Source organism: Jaculus jaculus, chromosome 14 (assembly GCF_020740685.1).
Source record: "Jaculus jaculus isolate mJacJac1 chromosome 14, mJacJac1.mat.Y.cur, whole genome shotgun sequence".
Lineage (NCBI taxonomy): Eukaryota > Metazoa > Chordata > Mammalia > Rodentia > Dipodidae > Jaculus > Jaculus jaculus.
The window spans coordinates 13122664-13147435 of record NC_059115.1 but is presented as its reverse complement, the minus strand read 5'-3'; the positions used below and the strand labels follow the sequence as shown (position 1 = coordinate 13147435).

Sequence of the window (24772 nt, the reverse complement as noted above, 5' to 3'; positions counted from 1 at the left end):
TGGCGCGCCCATTCTCTCTCTCTCCCTCTATCTGTCTTTCTCTCTGTGTCTGTCACTCTCAAATAAATAAATAAAAAATGAACAAAAAAAAAATGAACAAAAAATATTTTTTTAAAAAACAAAAATAGTAATAATAATAAGGTAGAGAGTGATTAAATAAGACCCCCCTACTGGGGTTACAGGCAATGCCACCATGCCTGATGATTTTATGTGGGTGCTGGTATCTGAACTTGGCTCCTTGTACTTTCATGGCACATTCTTTACTGACTGAGCCATCTCCCCAACCCTCTCTTTTCTTTTCTTTTTTTAGGGGGAGTTTTGAGACACGGTCACTTGTGGTATGCATTTACACACACACACACACACACACATGTCATGCACATGAAACATGTTAGGTTTTGGGGAAATGGCTCAGTGGTTAAGGATGCTCAGTTGCAAAGCCTGCTAGACTGGATTTGCCCAGGTTCAGATCCCCATGCCCACATAAAGCCAGATACACAAAGCAACACATGCACTTGAGTGCATTTGCAGCAACAAGAGGTCCTGGTGCACTTATCCTCTCCCCACCCTTTGCAAATAAATAAATAAAACATTTTAAAAATATTTAGAAACAGGCCAGGAATGGCAGTGCACGCCTTTAGTCCCAGCAGTCAGGAAGCAGAAGTAGGAGGATTGCCACGAGTTCAAGGCCACCCTGAGACTACATAGTGAATTAATTCCAGGTCAGCCTGGGTTAGAGTGAGACCCTACCTAGAAAAAACAAAACAACAACAACAAAAAAAAAATGTTAGGTCCAGGTGTGGTAGCACATTCCTTTAATTCCACTCAGGAGGCTGAGGTAGAAAGATTGCTATGAATTTGAGGACAGCCTGAGACTTAATTCCAGGTCAGCCTGGGCTAGAGCAAGAACCTCAGAATAAAAGGGGGGGCTGGAGTGATGGCTTAGTGGTTAAGCACTTGCCTGTGAAGCCTAAGGACCCTGATTGGAGGCTCAATTTCCCAGGACCCACGTAAGCCAGATGCACAAGGTGGCACATGCATCTGAAGTTTGTTTGCAGTGGCTGGAGGCCCTGGCATACCCACTCTCTCTCTCTGCCTCTCTCTCTCTCTCTCTGCCTCTTTCTCTCTCTGTCACTCACAAATAAATGAAAATAAACAACAAAAAGAGAACATGTACACGGGTTTTTTTATAATCATGGAAAATGCTAATAAAAACTAAAAAAAAAAAAAAAGAGAACATGTTAGGGCTGGAGAGATGGCTCAGCAGCTTAGTGTGCTTCCTGCACAAGCATGCAGGTGTGAAGGACCCCGAGGTGTTGGATCCAGATCTCCAGATCCTACTTAGAGCAGCTGGGCATAGCCACGTGCACCAAACATTCTTGGGTCACTGTTCCCCTGTGGAGCTGGGGAAACAGAGACCCAAGAATCTTTGCTGCTTCAGAATCAGTAAGAGGAGGAGACCCAAGGTCAAAACAAGACCAGGTGGAAGAGCAACAGAGAACACCCTACATTCCATTCAAGCCACTACAGGCGAGCAAATGAATACTGCAAGGGCACATGTGCGTGCATATACCAGAAGCACCACACCACGCACACCAAATTATATAATGCATACACAAGCAAAAATGCATATTTAAAAAAAAAAAGAAAAATAGGGTCTGAAGAGATGGCTCAGCAGTTAAGGTACTTGCCTGTAAAGCCTAATGACCTGGGCTCAATTCCCCAGTACCCACATGGAGCTGGATGCACAAAGTGGTTCACGTATCTAGAGTCTGTTTGCAGCAGCTGGAGGCCCTGGCACACCCATTCTCTCCCTCTCCCCCCCTTCCTCTCTCTCTCTCTCTCCCTCTTTCCCTCCTTTCCTCCCTCCCTCTTTTTCTCTGTCTCTCTATCTATCCCAGCTTGCAAATAAAAAATATTTTTAAAAGAAAAATAAATATGATGGAGAGTGGGGGAGAGGAGAGAAAAAGGGTAATAAGATAGAAATGCAATTAAAGTTCAGTATGTTCATGTATCAGAATTCTCAATAAGGGGCTGAGGAGTTGGCTCAGTGGTTAAAGGCACATGCTTGAAAAGCCTAATGGCTGGAGTTCAATTCCCCAAAACCCACATGAAGCCAAGTGCACAATGTGGTGCATGTGTCTGGAGTTCATTTACAGTGGCAAGAGGCCATGGTGCACCCATTTTCAGCCTCTGTCTCTCTCTCATATAAATAAAAAAAATATTTTAAGCTGAGAATGTTGGAGCATGCTTTTTAAAAATTTATTTATTTATTTGAGAGAGAGATACAGAAGAGGAAGATATAGAGAATGGACAGACACATCAGGGCCTCTAGCCACTGGAAACAAACTCCAGGTGCCTGCTCCCCCTTGTGTGTCCAGCTTGCATGGGTCCTGGGGAATCAAACCAGGGTCCTTAGGCTTAGCAGGCAAATGTCTTAACCACTAAGCCATTCCTCAGCCCTGGAGCATACTTTTAATCCCAGTAGTTGGGAGGCAGAGTTAGGAGGATTGCCATGAGTTCAAGACCACCCTACGACTACATAGTGAATTCCAGATCAGCCTGGGTTAGTTAAGACCCTACCTCAAAAAAATATTTTTTTAAATTCTCAATAGACAGCTGGAAAAAGCTACACTGCATGTAGCCTTATGGGAGAGAGAAGTCATCAGTAGAGAAAAACAACAGTGGACACTGCAAGCCTTAAATTTTAGCCAGCCAGGTCAAACGAGCAAACAGGTGCAAAAGTGGCATGTCTGTTATAGGGGAAACCAACCACTCACTAATTGGACCAGAGGACCACTCCATAGGAGGGAATACATGCCTGGTACTGAAAACCTATGACAAGGAAGGTCATAAGCCCTAGGCGTGTAACACCTGATGGTGTCTGGCTAAATGCATATATTATGCTCAGCAAACTGCCAAATAAACATTTCTCTTAGTGTACACACACACACACACACACACACACACACACACACACACACATATATATATTGGTTTTTTGAGGTAGGATCTCACTCTACCTCAGGCTGACCTGAAATTTACTATGGAGTCTCAGGGTGGCCTTGAACTCATGGTGATCCTCCTACCTCTGCCTCCCAAGTGCTGTGATTAAAGGCATGGGCCACCATGCCCGGCTCACACTCATATATTAATGCTACTCTCTCTTTTGGATTAGAGAAACTTCTTTTTTCAGATGACAGTGACCTTGGGATGATGCAAAAGTCACCATACTGCAGAGAAGAAGTGACGGAGGAATGTTCAGCACTGAGACATCTCTATTCCACCTTCCAAGGCTCAGGGCCCATTGCAGAAGAGGTGACAGAAAGAATGTAAGAGCTAAAGGAAGGGTAGGACTGCTTACAATGCCCTTTTCCAGACACAAAGTGACCTGGATATCCATGACCTCACACGCAAGACCCTCATAATAGGAAGAAAAGATGTTAATATCAAAATAAAAAGGGGGAAGGGGAGATAGTGAAGAGTGGATTTGTGAAGGAGAAAGTGGAGGAAGAAACTATCATGGATTATTGTCTATAATTATGGAAGTTGTCACTTCAAAAGGTTTAAAAACTCTCACTGAAATCTACATGTAAAAATAGAAAAGTGGAATATATGTACACAGTCAAAGTATATTCGGCCATAGAGAAGAATGAAGTTATGTCATTTGTAGGAAAATGAATGGAATGAGAGAACATGCTAAATGAAATAAGCCACGCTCAGAAGCACAAAAAGTTTTTTGAAGTATTAAGGGGACCAGAGAGATGGCTCAGCACTTAAGGAGCTTGCCTGAAAACCATAATGACCCAGGTTCGATTCCCCAGTACCCATGTAAAGCCAAATACATAAAGTGACACATGCATCTGGAGTTCATTTGCAGTAGCTAGAGGCCCTGGGGTGCCCATTCTCTCTGTCACTCTTCTATCTTTCTCTGCTTGCAAATAAATAATTTTTTAAAAAGGATCATGAAGCCGGGCGTGGTGGCACACGCCTTTAATCCCAGCACTCAGGAGGCAGAGGTAGGAGGATCGCCGTGAGTTCAAGGCCACCCTGAGACTACAGAGTTAATTCCAGGTCAGCCTGGGCTACAGTGAGACCCTACTTCATAAAACCAAAAAAAACCAAAGGATCATGGATGTGAATTCTACACTGAGAAACCTGTGTATAAGAAAAGTTCTATGGGGCTGGAGAGATGGCCTTTGCAGTTAAGGCCTTTGCCTGCAAAGCCAAAGGACCCAGGTTCGATTCCCCAGTACCCACATAAGCCAGATGCACAAGGTGGCGCATGCATCTGGAGTTCATTTGCAGTTACTGACTGCAGGCCTTGGCATGACCTTTCTCTCTCTCTCTCTCTCTCTCTCTCTCTCTCATAAATAAATAAGAAATAAAAAATGTCCTATGGGCTGAAGAGATGGTTCTTAGTGGTTAAGGCACTTGCCTGCCAAGCTAAAGGACCCAGGTTCAATTCTCCAAGACCCACAAAAAGCCAGATAGATGCACAAGGTGGCACATATGTCTGGAGTTGTTTGTAGTGGCTGGAGAACCTGGTGCACCCATTTTCTCTATTTGCCTCTTTCTCTCACTAACTCTCTCTTGCTCTCAAATTAATAAATAAAATGGTAAAAAAATATTAATACTCATCTCTTCAAAAAGAAAGAAAGAAAATAAATGCCCTATGTGCAATGTATGGTGGCCTTTAATCCCAGCACTCGGGAGGCAGAGGTAGAATCACTGTGAGTTGGAGGCCAGCCTGAGACTACATAGAGAATTCCAGGTAAGCCTGGGCTAGAGTGACACCCTACCTCAAAAAAAGAAAGAAAGAAATGGCATATGTCTGTGTTCCTCTGAATCCATTCAGAAGGTTCTGCATTGAGGGCCTTACATACACTATGCCACTTAATCCTCCAACCAATCCCATGAGATAGATGGAAGAAATGCAAAATAGATAGGTGTGCCTATACAAATAGATTGTATATATACTTTCAGAAAACTCTGTGAAGCATATGAAGGTGCATTTCTTCTGTAATAATGATGATGGTATCTGCATGTGATAATGGGGTGTGGGGGAATGTAATAGTGCATGCCAGTAACTCCAACACTCTGGAGGCTAAAGCGGAAAGGTTACAAAGCCCAAGGTCATCCTGGGCGACCGCGCTGAGCTCCAGCCCGAGTGTGGGAATGAACTATGGGAAAGAACTCTAGGAATATTTCGTATGGATCTTACAAATAACTTTTCTGAGAATATTGCTGTGAGCTGCTTTATCTGCTAAATGCCTGACTTGTAACTTGCCCTGAAGTTAATCTTACAACCATGGAATTCCCCTGCTTAGAGTAATGTGACTAGGTTTCCTCTGCCTTGGTGGACCTTTGGCCTGAATAGCACAGATGACCAATACTGACAAGCGGTGTTTGGAGATGCTGACTGATCTTAAGATACGCTCTTTGCCTCACTTCCTCAGCGGCCCAGAACTAGCGTGCATGTGTGAGAAGTGTTGACCATAGCATTGAGACAACGTGGTCAGTAACGAATTGCCCACAGAGCTGCCACAGATCGGCTGAAGACAATGGGGTGGTCTTAGTGGGATTGCCTTCATGAATGGAGAAGGGGTATGTTTGGGATCAGCAGAGTCAAACCCTAAGTCCCTTCCTTTGACAAATGTTTAAGGATTATTCAAAGTCAAAAGTTCCTTGTGGAATAGAAGAAAGAAAGAAAGAAAGAAAGAAAGAAAGAAAGAAAGAAAGAAAGAAAGAAAGAAAGAAAGAAAGAAAGAAAGAAAGAAAGAAAGAGAGAAAGAAAGAAAGAAGGAGAGAGAGAAAGAGAGAGAGAAAGAGAGAGAGAAAGAGAAAGAAAGAAAGAAAGAGAGAGAGAGAAGAAAGAGAGAGAGAGAGAAAGAAAGAAAGAAAGAGAGAGAGAGAAAGAGAGAGAAAGAAAGAAAGAAAGAGAGAGAGAGAGAGAAGAAAGAGAGAGAGAGAGAGAGAGAGAAAGAAAGAAAGAAAGAAAGAAAGCAAGAAAGAAAGAAAGAAAGAAGAAAAGACTTTCTTGTGGCCTGGAGAGATGGCTCAGGGGTTAAAGTCACTTGCAAAGCCTGATGATCTAGGTTCAATTCCCTAGTACTCACGTAAAGGCAAATGTACAAAGTGGCACATGCATCTGGAGTTTGTTCTAGTACACCCATTTCTGTCTTTCTCTCAACTTGAAAATAAGTTTTTTGTTTGTTTTTTGAGGGAGGATCTCACTCTAACCCAGGCTGACCTGGAATTCACTATGTAGTCTCTGGGTGGCCTTGAACTCACTGTGATCCTCCTACCTCTGCCTTCTGACTGCTGGGATGAAAGTCATGTGCCACCATGCCTGGATGAAAATAATTTTTTAAATGTTTATTTTATTTTCTTTGTTAAGTGAGAGAGAGAGAATGGGCATGCCAGGGCCTCCAGCTGCTGCAAACGAACTCCATACATATACACCACCTTGTGCATCTCTGGCTTATGTGAGTCCTAAGGAATTGAACCTGGGTCCTTTGACTTTGCAGGCATGTGCCTTAGCCACTAAGCCATCTCTGAAGCCCTGAAAAATAATTTTTTAAAAGTTTTTTGCTCTTTGCCAATGCAAGGTTCAATTTGTTCACATATTTTTTGTTTCGTTGTTGTTGTTTTTATTTATTATTATTATTTTTTTTGGCTGTTCAGTAAAAGCACCATTGAGTGCCTGTCAGTGAAAGCCACAGCCACAGCCACACCAGAGCAGCAGTGAGAGCAGATGCAGAGGGGTCACCCTTGCTTTAAATGACACCAAAGTCAGCTTTCCTTTCCTCGGGCTCTGCTCCAAGAAGCCGAGAAGCCACTAGTCCACATGGGCAAGTGCCTCAAGGGTTACTTTTCCTTCCTCTAGACTCTGCTCTAACAAAGCAAAAGCAACCAGCTCACTCTTGGGCAAACAAATTCAACAGTTTCGATAATTCCAGGGTGTGTTCCCTGTTGAACACCTGAGTGACATACTGAGACTTTGACTCAAAATAAAAATAAATAAGTAAAAGAGCTCAGCAGTGAGGGCTTACCCATCATGTGTGAAGCCCCACGTTCAATTCCCAGGACTGAGAAAAAGAAGAAAGAAAAGAGAAAGGAAAGGAAAAGAAGGAGAGAGGGAGAAGAGGGAGGGAGGAGAAAAGAAAGGAAGGTAGGAGAAGAAAAGGAAAGGAAAGCAAAGGAAGGAAGCACCTATCGGTTAAGATGGCAGTGTAGGAACCACGCCAAAGCAGCCTAGGGAGAGAAAAAAAACAAATAACAAAACCAGCAAAATACACTCTTGTACTAAAAAGTGAGGTGTACACGAAATTATCAACTATAGCAGAGAAGTAGGAGAGATCCAGAGCGTCTAGAGCCCACAGAAGCAGGAGCAGCTCCAGCAGTGGAGGCGCCAGGCCCGCATGGCCACAGCCACCAGGCTTGGCCTGAGCCACAGGAAGAGCCAGATGAGGGGATGCTCCACTCACACTGGCCTGCTGCAAACTCAAGAAATGAAGAAGCAGCTAGTGAAGAAGAGGATCAGGTGGACCAGCAGGAGAACTAGAACCACACCCTCCCCTCCTCCACCATCAGCACAAGCACCCAGCACCAGAGACCTGGGGGAAGGGGGCTCACTGGCACAGCACCCGGCACAGGTTGACCAGAGCAGCGATCCAGCACCCAGCCAGCCTACCTGAGCCCACAGTGCCGCAAAGAAGGACCCCAGTGGGAGCACAGCATAACTGAGATCAAAATAATCCCAAAAGGTAACTGGGATTACAATAGGTCAAAACCAGCTCTACAGAAAATACTTGAGAGGATCCTCAATGCTGAAGAGAAAGAAAAGCACACATATAAGGGACCCAGAAAAAACAAACCATACTCAAATACTAGTTAATACAAGAGAGCAAAGGTAAAACCAGAAGAACTACAAAACAAAAAATGGCAAAAATAAATACACACCTTTCAAAAATAACTCTTAAGGGCTGGAGATATGGCTTAGCGGTTAAGCGCTTGCCTGTGAAGCCTAAGGACCCCGGTTCGAGGCTCGGTTCCCCAGGTCCCATGTTAGCCAGATGCACAAGGGGGCGCACGCGTCTGGAGTTCGTTTGCAGAGGCTGGAAGCCCTGGCGCACCCATTCTCTCTCTCCCTCTATCTGTCTTTCTCTCTGTGTCTGTCATTCTCAAATAAATAAATAAATTTAAAAAAAATTAAAAAAGAATAATAATAACTCTTAATATCAATGGCCTCAATGCCCCAATCAAAAGAGATAGGTTTGCAGACTGGGTTAAAAAGCAGGATCCTTCAAGTTGTTCTTTCCAAGAAACTCAACTTTCTACAAAGGATGGACACTATTTTAGGGTGAAAGGTTGGAAAAGGGTGTTTCAAGCAAATGGGCCTAGAAAACAAGAAGGGGTCTCTATCCTATTCTCTGACAAGGTAGACTTCAGTCCAACATTAGTTAGGAAAAATAAGAAAGGTCACTTTATATTGATTAAAGGCACACTCCAACAGGAGGACATTACAATCCTAAACATATATGCACCTAACATGGGGGCTCCCAACTACATCAAACAAACACTATTAGAACTAAGGTCACACATAACATCAAACACAGTTGTAGTGGGTGACTTCAACACCCCACTCTCATTAATTGACAGGTCATCCAGCAAAAAATAAACAGAGAGGCATCTGGACTAAATGATGTCATAGAACAAATGGAACTACCAGATATATAGAGGACATTTCATCCAAATGCTGCAGAATATACATTTTTTTCAGCAGCATATGGAACATTCTCTAAAAAAGGCCATATATTAGGACACAAAGTAAATCTTAACAAATACAAGAAAATCATTCCTTGCATTTTATCTGATTACAATGGGATCAAATTACAAATCAATGGCAAGAAAAGCTACAGAGCATACACAAAATCATGTAAACTAAACAATACACTATTAAGTGATGAATAGGTCAATGAAGAAATCAAGAAGAAAATCAAAAAACTCATAGAGTCAGATGATAATGAGAACTCAACATACCAAAACCTTTGAGACACAATGAAGGCAGTCCTAAGAGGTAAATTTATAGCTTTAAGTGCCTATATTGAGAAATTAGAAAGGTTGCCAGTAAACAACTTAATGCTTCACCTTAAAGCCTTGGAAAAAGAAGGACAAGGCAAACTGAAAATCAGTATATGGGAAGAAATAATAAAGATTAGGGCAGAAAGTAATAAAATAGAAGCCAAAAAAAAAAAAATCCAAAGAATCAATGAAACAAAGAGTTGGTTCTTTGAAAGGATATAAAAGACTGATAAACCCTTAGCAAATATGACCAAAAGAAAGAGAGAAGAGACACAAATTAATAAGATTAGACATGAAAAAAAGCTCCATCACAACAGATACCAGAGAAATTCATAAAATCATAGGGACATACTATAAGAACATATATTCCACTACATTTGAAAATCTGAAAGAAATGGATGATTTCCTTGATTTATATGACCTACCTAAATTAAATCAAGATGAAATTAACCACTTAAATAGAGCTATAACAAGTATGGAAATCCAAGCAGTTATCAAAAATCTCCCAACTAAAAAAAGTCCAGGCCCAGATGGATTCACTGGTGAATTTTACCAGAACATTGTGGAAGAACTAACACCAATGCTTCTTAAACTTTTCCATAAAATAGAAAAGGAAGGAATCCTATCAAGCTCCTTCGGTAAAGCCAGCATCACCCTGATACCAAAACCAGGCAAAGACAAAACAAAAAAAGTTATAGACCAATCAATCTCCCTCATGAACATAGGTGCCAAAATTCTCAACAAAATATTGGCAAACAGAATACATGAGCCCTAGGGGTGTAATGTCTTCTATCTGGATAAATGTATAGTATATACTATGCTCATCAAACTGCCAAGTAAGCACTTCTCTTAATGTTCACACCTTTATATTAATGCTACTCTCACTTTTTCATTAGAGAACTTTCTCGTTTCAGATGGCTGTGACCTTGAGATGACTCAAACGGCGTCACAGTGCTGAGAAGAAGTGACAGAGGAGTGCTCAGCACTACAATATCTCTACCACACCTTCCAAGGCTCAGAGGGTCTACTGCAGAAGAGGTGGAGGAAAGAATGTAAGAGCCAAAGGAAGGGTAGGACTCCTTACAACGTGCTCCTCCAGATATAAAATGTCCTGAATATCCATGACCTTACAGTGCCTGACACTACCTACACAAGACCATCATAATAGGAGGAAAGATTATGGCATCAAAATAAAAGAGACTGATTGAGAGGGGGAAAAGATATGATGGAAAGTGGAGTTTCAAAGAGGAAAGTGCAGGAAGGGAGGGAATTATTATGGGATATTGTTTACAGTTATGGAGGTTGTCAACAATAAAAAAATAAAAATAAAAGGAAACAAGAAGAAGGAAAGGAACAGAAAAAAAAAAGAAAAAGAAACAAACCTAGAAGATAGCGCATAAGCTATATTTCCTGTTCAATAAACTGTTGAGCTGGGGCTAGAGAGATGGGTTAGCAGTTGAGGCACCTGCCAGCAAAGCCAAAGGACCCATGTCCGATTTCCCAGTGTCCACGTAAAGCCGGATGCACAAGTTGGAGCAGGTGCATCGGGAGCTTGTTTGCAAGTGGCTAGAGCCCCTGGAGTGCCCATACTCTCTCCCTCTATCTGCCTCTCTCATAAATAAACATTAAAAATATTGAATTGGCTATGCAAGCCCCTGGTGAGACTGAATTATAGTGTACTTTCTACTCTCTAAAACTCTCCACATTGGGGGCTGGCACTGTAGCTCAGTAGGTAGACGGCTTGCCTAGAACACACAAAGCCCTGGGTTTGATCCCCAGCACTGCATAAACCAAATGTGGTGGCCCATGCCTATAATCATAACACAGGAGAGGCCGAGGCAGGAGGCTTAGAAATCCTGCTACATATCAAATTCATGGCCAGCCTGGGATACATGAGACCCTGTCACAAATATACACACACACACTCACACACACACACACACACAGACACACACACACACACTTGAAATCAGGGAGAAAAGACTGGCCAAAGAAAACAAAACACCCACATATAGCTCAGCAGTAAAGCACTTGCCCAGCGTGGGGTGTCTGTGTTGACTCCACATTAGCTACAAGCTCATTTCCCTCAATAAGGAAATAATGAACTTTCAGGCTTCCTTTCCGCTCAGATAAAACCTGCTTTAGCAATGAAAAATGGTCATAACAAAGTTAAAGAGATATAAACAAACTATAAAACCTGGTACATTTTCCTCTTCTGGAAGTGAATTGATTGTTCTGGGGAGCTATAAAAATGTTCAGCAAGCCAGGTGTGGTAGTGCACGCCTTTAACCCCAGCACTCAGGAGGCAGAGATGAGAGGATCACTGTGAGTTCAAGGTTAGCCTGAGACTACCGAGTGAATTCCTGGTCAGCCTGGGCTAAAGTGAGACCCTACCTTGCAAAAAACAAACAACAAAAACCATTCAGCAAATTCCAAGTGGGTCTAAGGAACATTTCCATCTCCTCTCCTGTAGCTGTGGGTGTTTTCCCCCAGACATTACCACGCTGTATAAAATGTTTCTGGTACTAGCTCCACATATCATTTTGGGTCACACAGACTGCAGTGGGTGAGGTGGCACGGGTCTTCATGAATGTGGTGCCTGGCCTTTCCTTTCTTAAAATATTTTAAGATTTGGGCTGGAGAGATGGCTTAGCGGTTAAGCGCTTGCCTGTGAAGCCTAAGGACCCCGGTTCGAGGCTCGGTTCCCCAGGTCCCACGTTAGCCAGATGCACAAGGGGGCGCACGCGTCTGGAGTTCGTTTGCAGAGGCTGGAAGCCCTGGCGCACCCACTCTCTCTCTCTCCCTCTATCTGTCTTTCTCTCTGTGTCTGTCGCTCTCAAATAAAAAAAAACAATTAAAAAAAATTTGAAGATTTTATTTGTGTGTGTGCATGCACACATGTGTGAATGTGTGCACACATGTATGCATAGGTGCTCCAGGGTCTCCTGCATCTGGCTGTATGTGGGTACTGGGGACTTGAACCCCAACCAGCAGGCTTTACAAGCAAGAGCTTTAACCACTGAGCAATCTCCCCAGCCCTAAAAGTGCACTTTTTTGGGGGGGTCTACCTACTACACTTATTTTTACACATTTAAGAAATTTATTTATGGGCTGGAGAGATGGCCTAGCTGTTAAGGTGCTTGCCTGCAAAGCCAAAGGACCTAGGTTCCACTCCCCAGGACCCATGTAAGCCAGATGCATAAGGGGGCACATGCATCTGGAGTACGTTTGCAGTGGCTGGATGCCGTGGCAGGCCCATTCTCTCTCTAACTGCCTATTTCTGTATCTCTCTCCAATAAGTAAATAAAAATTAAATTTTAAAAAAGGAATTTTTTTAAGTATTTATTTATTTGAGAGACAGAGAGAGTAAATATGGGCATGGCAGAGCCTCCTGCCACTGCGAACTCCTGATCCATGAGCCACTTTGTGTATCTGGCCTTATGTGGGTACTGGGGAACTGAACCCCATAGGTCATTCATTGCAAACAAGTGCCTTTAACCACTGAGTCATCTCGCCAGCCCCAGTTTTGCACACATATATGCATATTCTTGTTGCTGTCACTATTTAATACGGCAATGGCATGTGGGCAGGTGTTTCTGAGCAGGTGAGACCTCTGGTAGGCTTTGGGAAGAAGATGGCATGTGTCAGGTAGTTCAGATGAGAGTCACAGTCCTGCTGGTTGTGAGGTCAACGTCATGAATCAACAACACACATCAAACACAGAGTTAACAGAAACACAAAACAAGGCTACGAATCAATTGGCTGATGAAAATGTGGCCAGAGGCTCGCAGAACTCTGACCCTGCACCGCTGTCAGGGCCATGGTCAGCATGCATGCCTGCAGATTACACAGACTGAAAATCTCTGCAAACAGGGTGTGCTGTGCGCTAGGCATGGGGCTCAGGACTGTCACCCCAGGTACTCAGAGACTAAGGCAAGAGGATAGAAAGTTCAAGGCTGCCATGGGAAACTTAGTGAGACCCTCTTTCAACAAAAATAATAAAATAATAATGATAATGTCTGGGGATGTAGCTCAGTGCTAAGTCCTACGTTGAACCCTCAGTGCTTCCAGAGAGGAGATGGGGAGGGAGAGACAGAGAACCTGAAATAACAATGCTCCACAGTAAAGCAAGAAGAAAACACTCTGTACAAAACTCAGATGTGGAGTATATAGATGGCTTAGCAGTTAAAACACCTGCCTGCAAAGCCAAAGAACCCAGGTTCAATTCCCAAGACTCACATAAGCCAGAGATGCTCAAGGTGGTACATGCATCTGGAGTTCATCTGCAGCGGCTGAAGGCCCTGATACATGCCAATTCTCTCTCTCTCTCTCTCTCTCTCAAATAAATAAAATGTTCTTTAAAAAAAAAAAAACACTCGGGCTGGAGAGATGGCTTAGCGGTTAAGCACTTGCCTGTGAAGCCTAAGGACCCTAGTTCAAGGCTCAATTCCCAGGACCCATGTTAGCTAGATGCATCTGGAGTTCATTTGCAGTGGCTGGAGGCCCTGGTGCGCCCATTCTCTCTCTCTCTCCCTCTTTCTCTCTCTGTCACTTTTAAATAAATAAATAAAAATAAAAATATTAAAAAAGAAACCTCAGGCTAGGCGTGGTGGAGCATGCCTTTAATCCCCAGCACTTGGGAGGCAGAGGTAGGAGGATTGCTATGAGTTTAAGGCCACCCTGAAACTACATAGTGAATTCCAAGTCAGCCTTGGCCTGACTAAAGGAAGACCCTACCTCAAAAAAACAAACAAACAGACAAATAAAAACTGAGATGTTCTGGAGCCCCTGGTGTGCCCATTCTCTCTCTCCTTCTTCCTCTCAATTAAATAATAAAAATAAAATAGAAAAATAAATAAGGAAAAAGCAAAAGCTGGGTATGGTGGGGCAACAGAAAAAAATCTCAGATGTTTACAGACACAGTGTCATCATAACTGCAGAAATTATTGACACCTTGTCACCTAAGCAAATCTCCATCATTTCACTGGTACTTAGCATCGATGGCTTATTAACTTCTCATGAGTCTCCTGCCTCCAGGACAGTAATTATGAAGGACCCTGGTTATGCACTGTCCCTTCACCTTGCCCCATTGAGTGGAACTGGTCTCCCCTCCCCTATGTCCTTAAGACTGTTTAGCACGTCCCCAGAAACTCTCCAAGGAGACGCTGTGTTGGTTAATCTTTATGGCCAACTTAACTGGATTTTAGAATCACTTAGGGGACACACCTCAGGAGGTGTGTGTTTCCAGAGAGGTTTAACTAAGCAGAGACCATCTACTCTGAATGTGGGCGGGGTGAATAAAAGGAAGAAAAAGAAGAGCTCTAAATTTGATGAACACCAGAGATCACCTCTCTCTTCTTCCTGAACTGAGCCTGCAACGTACCCATCCACCTCACCCTTCTGCCACCACGCCTCCTGACCAGGATGGACTGTAGTCCATCAAGCCAAAATAGACCTTTCCTTCCCGAAATTGCTTTATTTTTTGATTTTTGTCCCCCAAGGTAGGGTCTCACTCCAGCCCAGATTGACCTGGGACACGCTCTCTGGTCCCAGGCTGGCCTTGTACTCACAGCCGTCCTCCCCCCTCCGCCTCCTGAGTGCTGGGATGTATGGGGGGGGGGGCACCACCATGCCTGTGAGGTTGCTCTTGTCGAGTATATTGTTGCAGCAACTAGAAAAGCAGTTAGCATAGACTGGGAGGCATCCTCCTTGCTGGCTGCCAACTAGCTAAATGCATCTGTCACTGTGACCACCGGGGCTTCTCATGTCTGGGGCTTTCCACAGCTTACCCCAACACACTCAACACACAAAGCCAAATTCACCCCTGGAGCCCCAGTCGTCAGCAGGTCCAGAAAGACAGTTGTGACCTCTAGTCTCCCTAGAAAGAAGAGGAGTGGACCTGTAGGATTCTCCTCTCAGAAGACTTGCTCAGTCTAGCCAGATAATGGCAAACGCTTTGGGAAGAAGTTTCAGGATTTCTTCCTGTCTTGGCAGCAGAGGGTGAGGCCTGCCTGGCTGCCTGAGGCCACAGGTCCTGCTGGGTGACTTGTGTCCAGGAGAATGACAGCTGTAGACAAGGGAGCCTGCCTCAGGGCTGGGCTGGACATCAGCGTGCCCTGAGTGGGCCTCAGTATCCCTGTTTGCGACATGAGGTCCACAGTGCTCACTTCACAACCCACCTCTGCCTAAGTTGTGCTCCCTAGAGAAATTACACCTGGATTATAGAGTCTCACTCATCCCAACTGTAAAATGGGCTCTCTAAAAAAAATGTATGAGGCCAGGCATGGTGGTGCACACCTTTAGCTCCAGCACTTGGGAGGTAAAGGTAGGAGGATCTCTGTGAGTTTAAAGCCAGCCTGAGACAGCACAGTGAATTCCTGGTCAGCCTGGGCTAGAGTGAGACCCTACCTTGAAAAACCAAAAAAAAAAAAAAGTTTATTTTAGAGAGAGAGAGAGAGAGGGAATGTGTGTGTGTGTGCATGCCAGGGCCTCTAGTCACTGCAAAGGAACTTCAAATGCATGTGCCACTTTGTGTATCTGGCTTTATGTGAGTACTGGGGAATCAAACTCAGACTGGCAAGCTTTGCAAGCAACAGCCCTTAATGGCTGAGTTGTCTTTCCAGCCTGGTGGGCCAATGCTTTTTTTTTTTTTTTTTTTTTTGAAGTAGGGTCTCGCTTTAGTCCAGGTTGAACTGGCGTTCATCCTGTAGTCCCAGGCTGGCCTCAAACTCACAATGATCCTCCTACCTACCTGTGCCTCCTGAGTGCTGGGATTAAAGGTGTGCACCACCATGCCCAGCTGAGCCAGTTTTTTTTTTTTTTTTTTTTTTTTTTTTTTAGGGTCTCATTCTAGCCCAGATTGACCTGAAATTCATTCTGTAGTCTCAGGGTAACCTCAAACTCACAGCAGTCCTCCTACCTTGGCCTCCCATATGCCTGGATTAAAGGTGTGTACTACCACACCTGGCGAGCTGATGCTTTTGATGTGGCTCTGTGTGAGGGTGGGAGGAGACGATGAGCGATTGGGTCCATCATGAAGCAGTTCCTTTATTAACTGCCAATTAACAAACGTCTCTTGGGGCCTGGGAGTCCAAGCATCACACGCACACTCAAATCTAGCCTCCAGAGCTATGTTAACCTGCCACTCGAGGCCACCGCTTGTGTGTGTGTGTGTGTGTGTGTGTGTGTGTGTGTGTGCGCGTGCGCGTGCACGTGTGCGCGTGCACGTGTGTGTGTGTGTGCGCACCTGTGGAGGTCAGAGGACAATCTCCAGGTATCCACCTTGTTTGAGACCAGGTCTCTCTTGGTATTTGCCACCGGGGACACCAGACTGACAGAGGGCTTGCTTCAAGAGTCCCTTGACTCCACCTCCCGCCCATTGCCATGGGTATGTTGGAATTACAGACATGTGGAGTAGGTTTCCTTATGACAGAGTCTCTCACTAAACCCAGACCTGCTATTTTTACTGTTTTATCTGTCAGCAAGCCCCCACTATTCTTTCAGTCCAACCCCACTGGGCTAGGGTTACGGATGCGGATGGCCATGCCCACTTGTGTCTGCGGGTGCTGGGGAATTGGACTCATGCAACCTCGGGCCCCTTAGGGCTTCATGCTTGTGCAACAAGTGCTCTTAACCACGAAGCCATCGCCCCAGCCCCGCGCTGCCCCCGCACAGCCCTTTCCACAACTAACTCACCTGCTCAGCTCATCCATTAGCTGTCCAATAAATATAATCTGAGCCTCCCAGTGCCAAGAGCTGGAGACCCAGAGAGGAACCAGACCGCGTCCCTCCCCTGCAGGATCTGGCTGCTTCAAAGCACTGTACAAAGAGAAAACGTTAATTATTATTTGAGTACTAATTACAGCGGAGCTACAAAGGGGATGAACTTTAAGAGGATATGAACTATATTTGTTGCCAAAGGAATTCTCACCCCGAGGCCTGGAAAGTCAGGTAGCAGCCACTTGCCTTTCCTTCTTCGCAGAGCAGGTCCCGAGCTGGGGGTAGGGGACCCCCGGAAACAAGAGCTGGTCTCTGCTGTTGCGCTGTTTTCCTGCAACTGTGCGGTCACAGAAGAGTAGCGCATGAAGGGCACAGTTGGTAGAGTGATTGTCTACAATGCAGGAAGCCCGGGGTTCAAAATCCGGCAATTGGGAGGGGGAGACCAGAGGATGAGACATTCAAGGTCATCCTTAGCTACACGGTGAGTTTAAGGCCAACTCATGCTACATGAGACCCTCCCTCGAAAGAAAAAAGTAGGGCTGGAGAAATGGCTTAGCGGTTAGTCACTTGCCTGTGAAGCCTAAGGACCCCGGTTCGAGGCTCAATTCCCCAGTACCCACGTTAGCCATGTGCACAACGGAGCGCACACAATGGTTGGAGGCCCTGGCATGCCCATTCTCTCTCTCTCTCCCCCTCTCCCTCTTCCTGTGCCCCCTCTCCCTTCCCCTTCTCCTCCCCCTCCCGTTATCAACTGATAAGCCACACCCCCAGCCCCTCACTATGGATTCTAGACAAGCGCTCTACCGCTGAGCCACGCCCCCAGCCCCTCACTGAGGATTCTAGACAGGTGCTCTACTGCTGAGCCTCGCCCCCACATCCTCACTGGAGAAATCTAGGCAAGCTCCACCCCTGGAGCTATATATTTCCAGTCCTTTCAGGTTTTTTTTTGTTGTTGTTGTTTTGTTTTGGGTTTTTTTTTGGGGGGGGGTTCAAGATAGGATCTGACTCTAACCCAGGCTGACCTGGAATTCACTATGTCGTCTCAGGGTGGCCTTGAACTCATGCGGTCCTCCTACCTACACCTCCCAAGTGCTGGAATTAAAGGCATGCACCACCACACCCAGACTTTTTTTTTTTTTTTTAATGCAAGACAGCAAGAGTAAGAGAGAGAGAAAGAGAATTGGCACACCAGAGCCTCCAGCCACTGTAATCAAATTCCAGAGGCGTGCATCACCTAGTGCGCATGTGAGACCTTACACACCTGCGTCACCTTGCATCTGGTTTATGTGGCACCTGGAGAGTCAAACATGGGTCCTAGGGCTTGGCAGGCTAGTGTCTTAACTGCTAAGCCATCTCTCCAGCCCTCCTTTCAGGTTTTGAGACATGGTCTCATTAAGTTGTCCAGGCTGCCCTTGAACTTTTGATTCTCCTGCCTCAGCCTCCCAAGCAACTGGAATGACAGGACAGGCCTGTGCCACCAGGCTTTTATGAATCCCCACTCCAGCTCTCTGAGTGTCATAATGATCTCAGGTAAAACTGATGGACACAGGCTGGCCTGGAACTCACAGCAATCTTCCTATCCCTGCCTCCTGAATGCTGGAATTAATGGTGTGCACCACCATGCCTGGCTGCATTGACTTATGAATACTTTCAAGAGCACGATGGAGCTGGGCAGAGTGACACATGCCTGTCCTGTGATCCCAACGCTCCTGGGGCAGAGACAGGAAGCATGAGAGTTCAGGTCAGCTTGGGCTATGACTTGAATTCCAGTCTAGTCTGGAATGACTAAAGAGAAAGGAGTAAGGGAGAGAGTATGTCTGTGAGAGGGAGGAAGGGAGAGAGAGAGATGCTACTTAGTGCGCAGGTACAATGGACAAATAAACACAAGAACTCATCAGAATTCCCTGAAGAGGCTGCCGGGTATAGCCCAGTAGGGAGAGCACCTGCCTAGCATGCAGGAGGCCCCAAGTTCAATTTCCAGCACTGCTTAAACCGAGCACGGTGGTGCACACCTGTAATTTTAGCTGGAGAGGCAGCATGAAGATTAGAAGTTCAAGGCCAGGGGCTGGAGAGATGGCTCAGCAGTTAAAGACGCTTGCTTTCAAATCCTGATGGCCAGGGTTCAATTCTCCAGAACCCGTGGAAAGCAAAACACATAAAGTGGTGCATGGATCTAGAGGTTTTTTTTTTTTTTGCAGTGGCAAGAGGCCCTGGCATGCCCAGACTTTTTCCCTCTCTCTCAAGTAAATTAATTAATTTAATTAAAAAAAAGAAGTTCAAGGTCATTCTTGTTATACAGAGACTTCTAGGCCAGCCTTGATTACTTAACACCCTGTCTCAAAACAGGAAAAATAGGGCTCAAGAGATGGCTTAGTGGTTAAGGTGCTTGCTTGTGAAGCCAAACAACGCAAATGCACAATGTCACACATGCCCGCAAGGGGGCGCATGCATCTGGAGCTTGCAGTTGCTGAAGGCCCTGGTAAGCCCATTCTCTCAGTCTCTCTCTCACAAAAAAAAGAAAAAGAAAAAAAAAATATGTATATATGTATACACACACACACACACACACACACACACACACACACACACATAAGGCTCTTTAATCCCAGCTTTTGGGAGGCAGAGGTAGGAGGATCACCGTGAGTTCGAGGCCACCCTGAGAATACATAGTGAATCCCAGATCAGCCTGGGCCAGAGTGAGACCCTACCTCGAAAAACCAAAATAAGCTGGGCGTGGTGGCGCACGCCTTTAATCCCAGCACTCGGGAGGCAGAGGTAGGAGGATCTCCGAGAGTTCGAGGCCACCCTGAGACTACATAGTGAATTCCAGGTCAGCCTGAGCCAGAGTGAGACCCTACCTCGAAAAACCAAAAAAAAAAAAAGAAAAAGAAAAACCAAAATATATAATATATGTATATGGAAAAATAGCTAGAGACCATACCTTGAAAAAAAAAAGAAAAGGAAAAATAGGGGCTGGAGAGATGGGACAGCAGCTAATGTGTTTATGTGCGGAGCCTGATGACCTGAGCTCAGTTTCCTGGTACCCATGTAAAGGCAGATGCACAAAGTAGTGCATGAGTATGAAGTTCAGGTGCAATAGCTAGAGGTCCTAATGCACCCATTCTTTCTCCCTCCCTCTCTTTCTCTCCCTTTCCTTCCCCCTCCCCCCACTCTCTCTCTCTCTGGAAGTAGAGGTAGAAAATCGCTGTAAGTTCCAGGCCAGCATGAGACTACTTAAGGAATTCCAGGTCAGCCTAGGCTACAGTGAGACCCTAATGCAAAACAAAACAACACAAAACAAAAATATATAAATATATGAGGTCATAAAAAAATAATCCCTTGGAGACTCCTTATAGCAAGCTGCTGAGCCATACCACCAGAGCTTCTGAATCAGAAAGTCTTGTCAAGCCAGGCGTGGTCGCACATGCCTTTAATCCCAGCACTGTGGAGGCAGAGGTAGGAGGATCACCATGAGTTCAAGGCCATCCTGAGACAACATACTGAATTCCAGCCTGGGCTAGAGTGAGACCCTACCTCAAAAAACAAAAATTCAAAATGGTCTTGTCACAGAACTTCAAGAACCCCTGTCAAAGGGGTATAAAGGTGGTTAGTGTGTTGGAGCAGTGAAGGAGTGGGAAAGTGGGGTTGGGTGGAAAGCCTGTGTGACCCTTGTACCCAACCTACAGGCACCTGGCCAAGCAGGAAGTGGTGGCAGAAATGTTCTTTGTAATCTGTTCAGTCATGTGCCTTGGCCCAGGTTGCAACTTCTGAGGACATTATTTCCTTACATGAGCACAGACACCATATATACTAAAGGAACTTACTTGGATGTGAAAGCCTCAGATCTGAATGTATAAGTCAAGGTCAAAGGTGTGCCCTGGAATGCTTTAAGCTAAGGAGATATGATGGGCTGGAGAAATGGCTTAGCTGTTAAGGAACTTGCTTGCTAATCCTCCTTTTTTTCTGAGGCAAGCTCAACAGACTGGCTTTTTTTTTTTTCCTCATGAGAGAAAACAAGAGTGAGAGCTAGAAAGCAAGAGAGGGAGGGAGGGAGAGAGAGAGAATTGTGTGCCAGAGCCTCTAACCATTGCAATCGAACTCCACACACCTGGGCCACCTTGTGTGCATTTGTGACCTTGCATATGAGTTACCTTGGATGTCTGGCTTACATGGGATTTGAGAAGTTGAACATGAGTCCTTAGGTTTCCCAGGTAAGTGCCTTAACCACTAAGCCATGTCTCCAGGCCCTCCACTTTTTAAAAAATTATATTTTATTTATTTGCATATTTGAGAGAGACAGAGTATAGATAGAGGGCCAGGATCTCCAGCCACTGCAAACGAACTCCAGACACATGCTCTGTCTTGGCATCTGGCTTTATATGGGTCCTGGGGAATCAAACTTGGGTCCTTAGATTTTGCAGGCAAGCACCTTAACCACTGAGCCATCTCTCTAGCACCCCCCCTTTTTTGTTTTTTTGAGGGAGGGTTTTACTCCAGCTCAGGCTGACCTGGAATTCACTATGTTATGTAGTCTCAGGGTGGCCTTGAACTCAAAGTGATCCTACTACCTCTGCCTCCCGAGTGCTGGGATTAAAGGCATGTATCACCACGCCTGGCTCTTCTCTAGCCCATTTTTATTTAAATTTTAAAAAAAAAATTATTTATTTATTTATTTGAGACCGACAGACACAGAGAGAAAGACAGATAGAGGGAGAGAGAGAATGGGCGCGCCAGGGCTTCCAGCCTCTGCAAACGAACTCCAGACGCGTGTGCCCCCTTGTGCATCTGGCTAACGTGGGACCTGGGGAACCGAGCCTCGAACTGGGGTCCTTAGGCTTCACAGGCAAGCGCTTAACCGCTAAGCCATCTCTCCAGCCCCCATTTTTATTTATTATTGAATAGTTTGATTTATTTGTGTATGAGAGAGAGCATGGATATGTCTGGGCCTCCTCTAGTTGCTGCAAATAAACTCCAGATGCATGCAATCACTTTGAGTGGTGATACTGGTGAATCAAACCCTGGAAGATAGGCTTGGCAAGAAAACTTCTTTAACTGCTGAGCCATCTCTCCAACTCTTTTTATTTACTTATTTATTTAAGACAGAGAGAAAGGGGGGTGGAGAAAGGGCACACTAGCGTCTGTAGCTGCTGCAAACAAACTCCAGACACATGTACCACCTTATGCAACTGGCTTATGTGGGTACTGGGGAATCGACCCTGGGTCCTTGGGCTTCTCAGGCAGGCATCTTAAACATTAAACCATCTCTCCAGCCCCTTATTTTGTTTTTTTGAGACAGAGTTTTAATGTTAGGCTGGCCTCCAGCTACCTATGTAGCCTAGGGTAACACTGAACTCCTGATTCTCCACCGAAATGCTGGGATTATTTAATTTTAAAAAGGAAGGAAATTCAAACATGCTACAACATGGATGGACCTTTAGGTCACTATACTACATGAAATAAGCCAGGCATATAAGGTCATATAGCCAGGCATGGAGGTGCATGCCTTTAATCCCAACACTTGGGAGGCAGAGGTAGGAGGATCACTGTGAGTTCAAGGCCACCCTGAGACTACAGAACCAATGCTGGGTCAGCTAGGGCTAGAGCAAGATCCTACCTGGAAACAAACAAACAAACAAACAAACAAAAAAGTCAGATAATGTATGATCCCACTTCCATGAGGTAACCATAAGATCCCAATTTGCGCAAGGAGTCAAAATTTGTAGAAACACAATAGAAACAGTTATCAGGACCTGGTCAAAGGATAAGTGGAAAGTTACTGTTTAATAAATATACAGTTCCAATTTTGGTTGTTCTTTTCAAGACAGGATGTCACTCAAGCCCAGGTTGATGTGGAAGTCACTCTGAAGCCCCAAGCTAGCCTTGAACTCACAGAGATTCTCCTATCTCAGCCTCTCAACTGTTGAAACTAAAGAAAAGCATGTGCCACCAACACCCAGCTTGAGTGCTTCTAGTCACTGCAAACAAACTCCATACACATGCACCACCATATGCATCTGGTTTATAACCTCTGAGTCATTTCCTCAGCCCTAAGTTTCAGTTTTGTAAAATAAAATAAGGGCTGGAAAGATGGCTTAGCAGTTAAGGCACTTGTCTAGGAAGCCAAAGGATCCAGGTTTGATTCCCCAGAACCCATGTAAGTCAGATGCACAAGGTGCCACATTTGTCTGGAGTTCGTTTGCAGTGGCTGGAGGCCCTGGCGCACCCATTCCTTTTCTCCCTCTCTCAAATAAATAAAAGTTAAAATAAAAATAGGGCTGGAGAGATGGCTTAGAGGTTAAGGCACTTGCCTGCAAAGCCAAAGGACTCCCCAGAACTCGCATAAGCCAGATGCCTTAGGTGGCACACGCATCTGGAATTTGTTTTCAGTGACTGGAGGCCCTGGCATGCCCATTCTCTCTCTGTCTCTCTCTCTATATATATATATATCTAGCTAGCTATGTCTATCTCTGGCAAATAAAAAATTTTTTGTTTTGGTTTTCTGAGGTACGGTTTCACTCTAGCTCAGGAACTCGCTATGTAGTCTCAGGGTGGCTAACTGCACATATTATGCCCACCAAACTGCCCTGTAAGCACTTTTGTTAATGTTTATGCCTATATATTAATGCTATTCTCACTTTGGTTAGAGAAGCGTCTCTTTCCAGATGGCGGTGACCACTGGGAAGACCCAAAAGGCACCATAATGCTGACAAGAAGTGACAGAAAGCCAGGCGTGGTGGTGCACGCCTTTAATCCCAGCACTTGGGAGTCAGGGGTAGGAGGATTGCTGTGAGTTCAAGGCCACTCTGAGACTATATAGTGAGTTCCAGGTCAGTCTGGGCTAGAATGAGACCCTTCCTCAAAAAAGAAAAAAGTGACAGAAAGAAGAGTGTTCAAAACATCTCTATCACAACTTCCAAGGCTCAGGGTCCATTGTGGAATAGGTGGTGGAAAGAATGTAAGAGCCAAAGGAAGGGTAGGACTCCTTATAATTCAATCTTCCAGACACAAAATGACCTGGATATCCACAACCTTACAGTGTATGGTACTACCTACACAAGACCCTCATAATAGGAAGAAAAGATGATGACATCAAAATAAAAAAGAGACTAACTGAGAGGGTGAGAGGTTATTATGCAGGGTAGATTTGAAAAGGGAAAAGTGAGGCAGGGGAGGGAATTATCATGGTTTATTGTCTATAATTATGAAAGTTGTCAATAAAAAAGGGCTGGAGAGACAGCTTAATGGTTAAGGTGCTTGCCTGCAAAGCCAAAGAACCCAGGTTCGATTCCCCAGGACCCATATAAGCCAGATGCACAAGGTAGCATATGCATCTGGAGTTTTTTTTTTACCTGTTGAAGGCCCTGGTGCACTCATTCCCTCTCTCTCTCTTTTTCTTTCTCTGCCTCTTTGTCTCTCAAATTAATTAATTAATTAAAATTTAAAAAGTTAATAGAAAGAAAAATAGAACATAATTTTAAAGAGTGCTGTTCGGGAAACTTTACGTATTATTGTGCAAAAAGAAGTGCTTGTTTTATTAAAAAAATTGAAGCTAAAATACATTGTTTATATATGAAAATCGCTAAGTTAAAAAATTACTCTTAATTTGACAGGTTAAAAAAAAGTGAAAAAATAAACCCAAGTGAGAATGTGAAATAGGCCAACAGATTCGTATGCAAATGAGGGCAAGGGATCTGGAAATAAGGTAAGAGGCTTGTGTGACTGGAAAGCATTAAGCCAAAGGAAGAAAGGAGGGGGCAAATTGAAGAGGACCGATGAATTAGGCCACCAAATCACCAAGTTTTAAAAAAGATCCCTCTAATGAGTGGGCGAGCCAGTTGCTACTGTAAATACTGGGGGAAGTTATCGTATATCTCTAGCTTCAGCAAGAACATCTGCAGTTTCACATAGGCTTGTGACGTGCCTGCCACTGTCACCCTTTTCTCGGTGTGAGTCCTCGCATCAGCTC

At 44.7% G+C, this 24772-nt stretch overlaps 1 protein-coding gene across 1 annotated transcript in view; it reads right to left on the bottom strand.

The window, feature by feature from the left end:
- The window catches only part of Znf787 (zinc finger protein 787), a 50065-nt gene extending 33175 nt beyond the window's left edge, over nt 1–16890 (bottom strand). Inside the window, exon 1 of the mRNA XM_045133697.1 lies at nt 16783–16890. Within this exon, the coding sequence (XP_044989632.1) occupies nt 16783–16799 (17 nt within the window). The 5' untranslated portion in view covers nt 16800–16890. The remainder of the gene's footprint in view (nt 1–16782) is intronic.
- Nucleotides 16891–24772: the final 7882 nt, after the last annotated feature.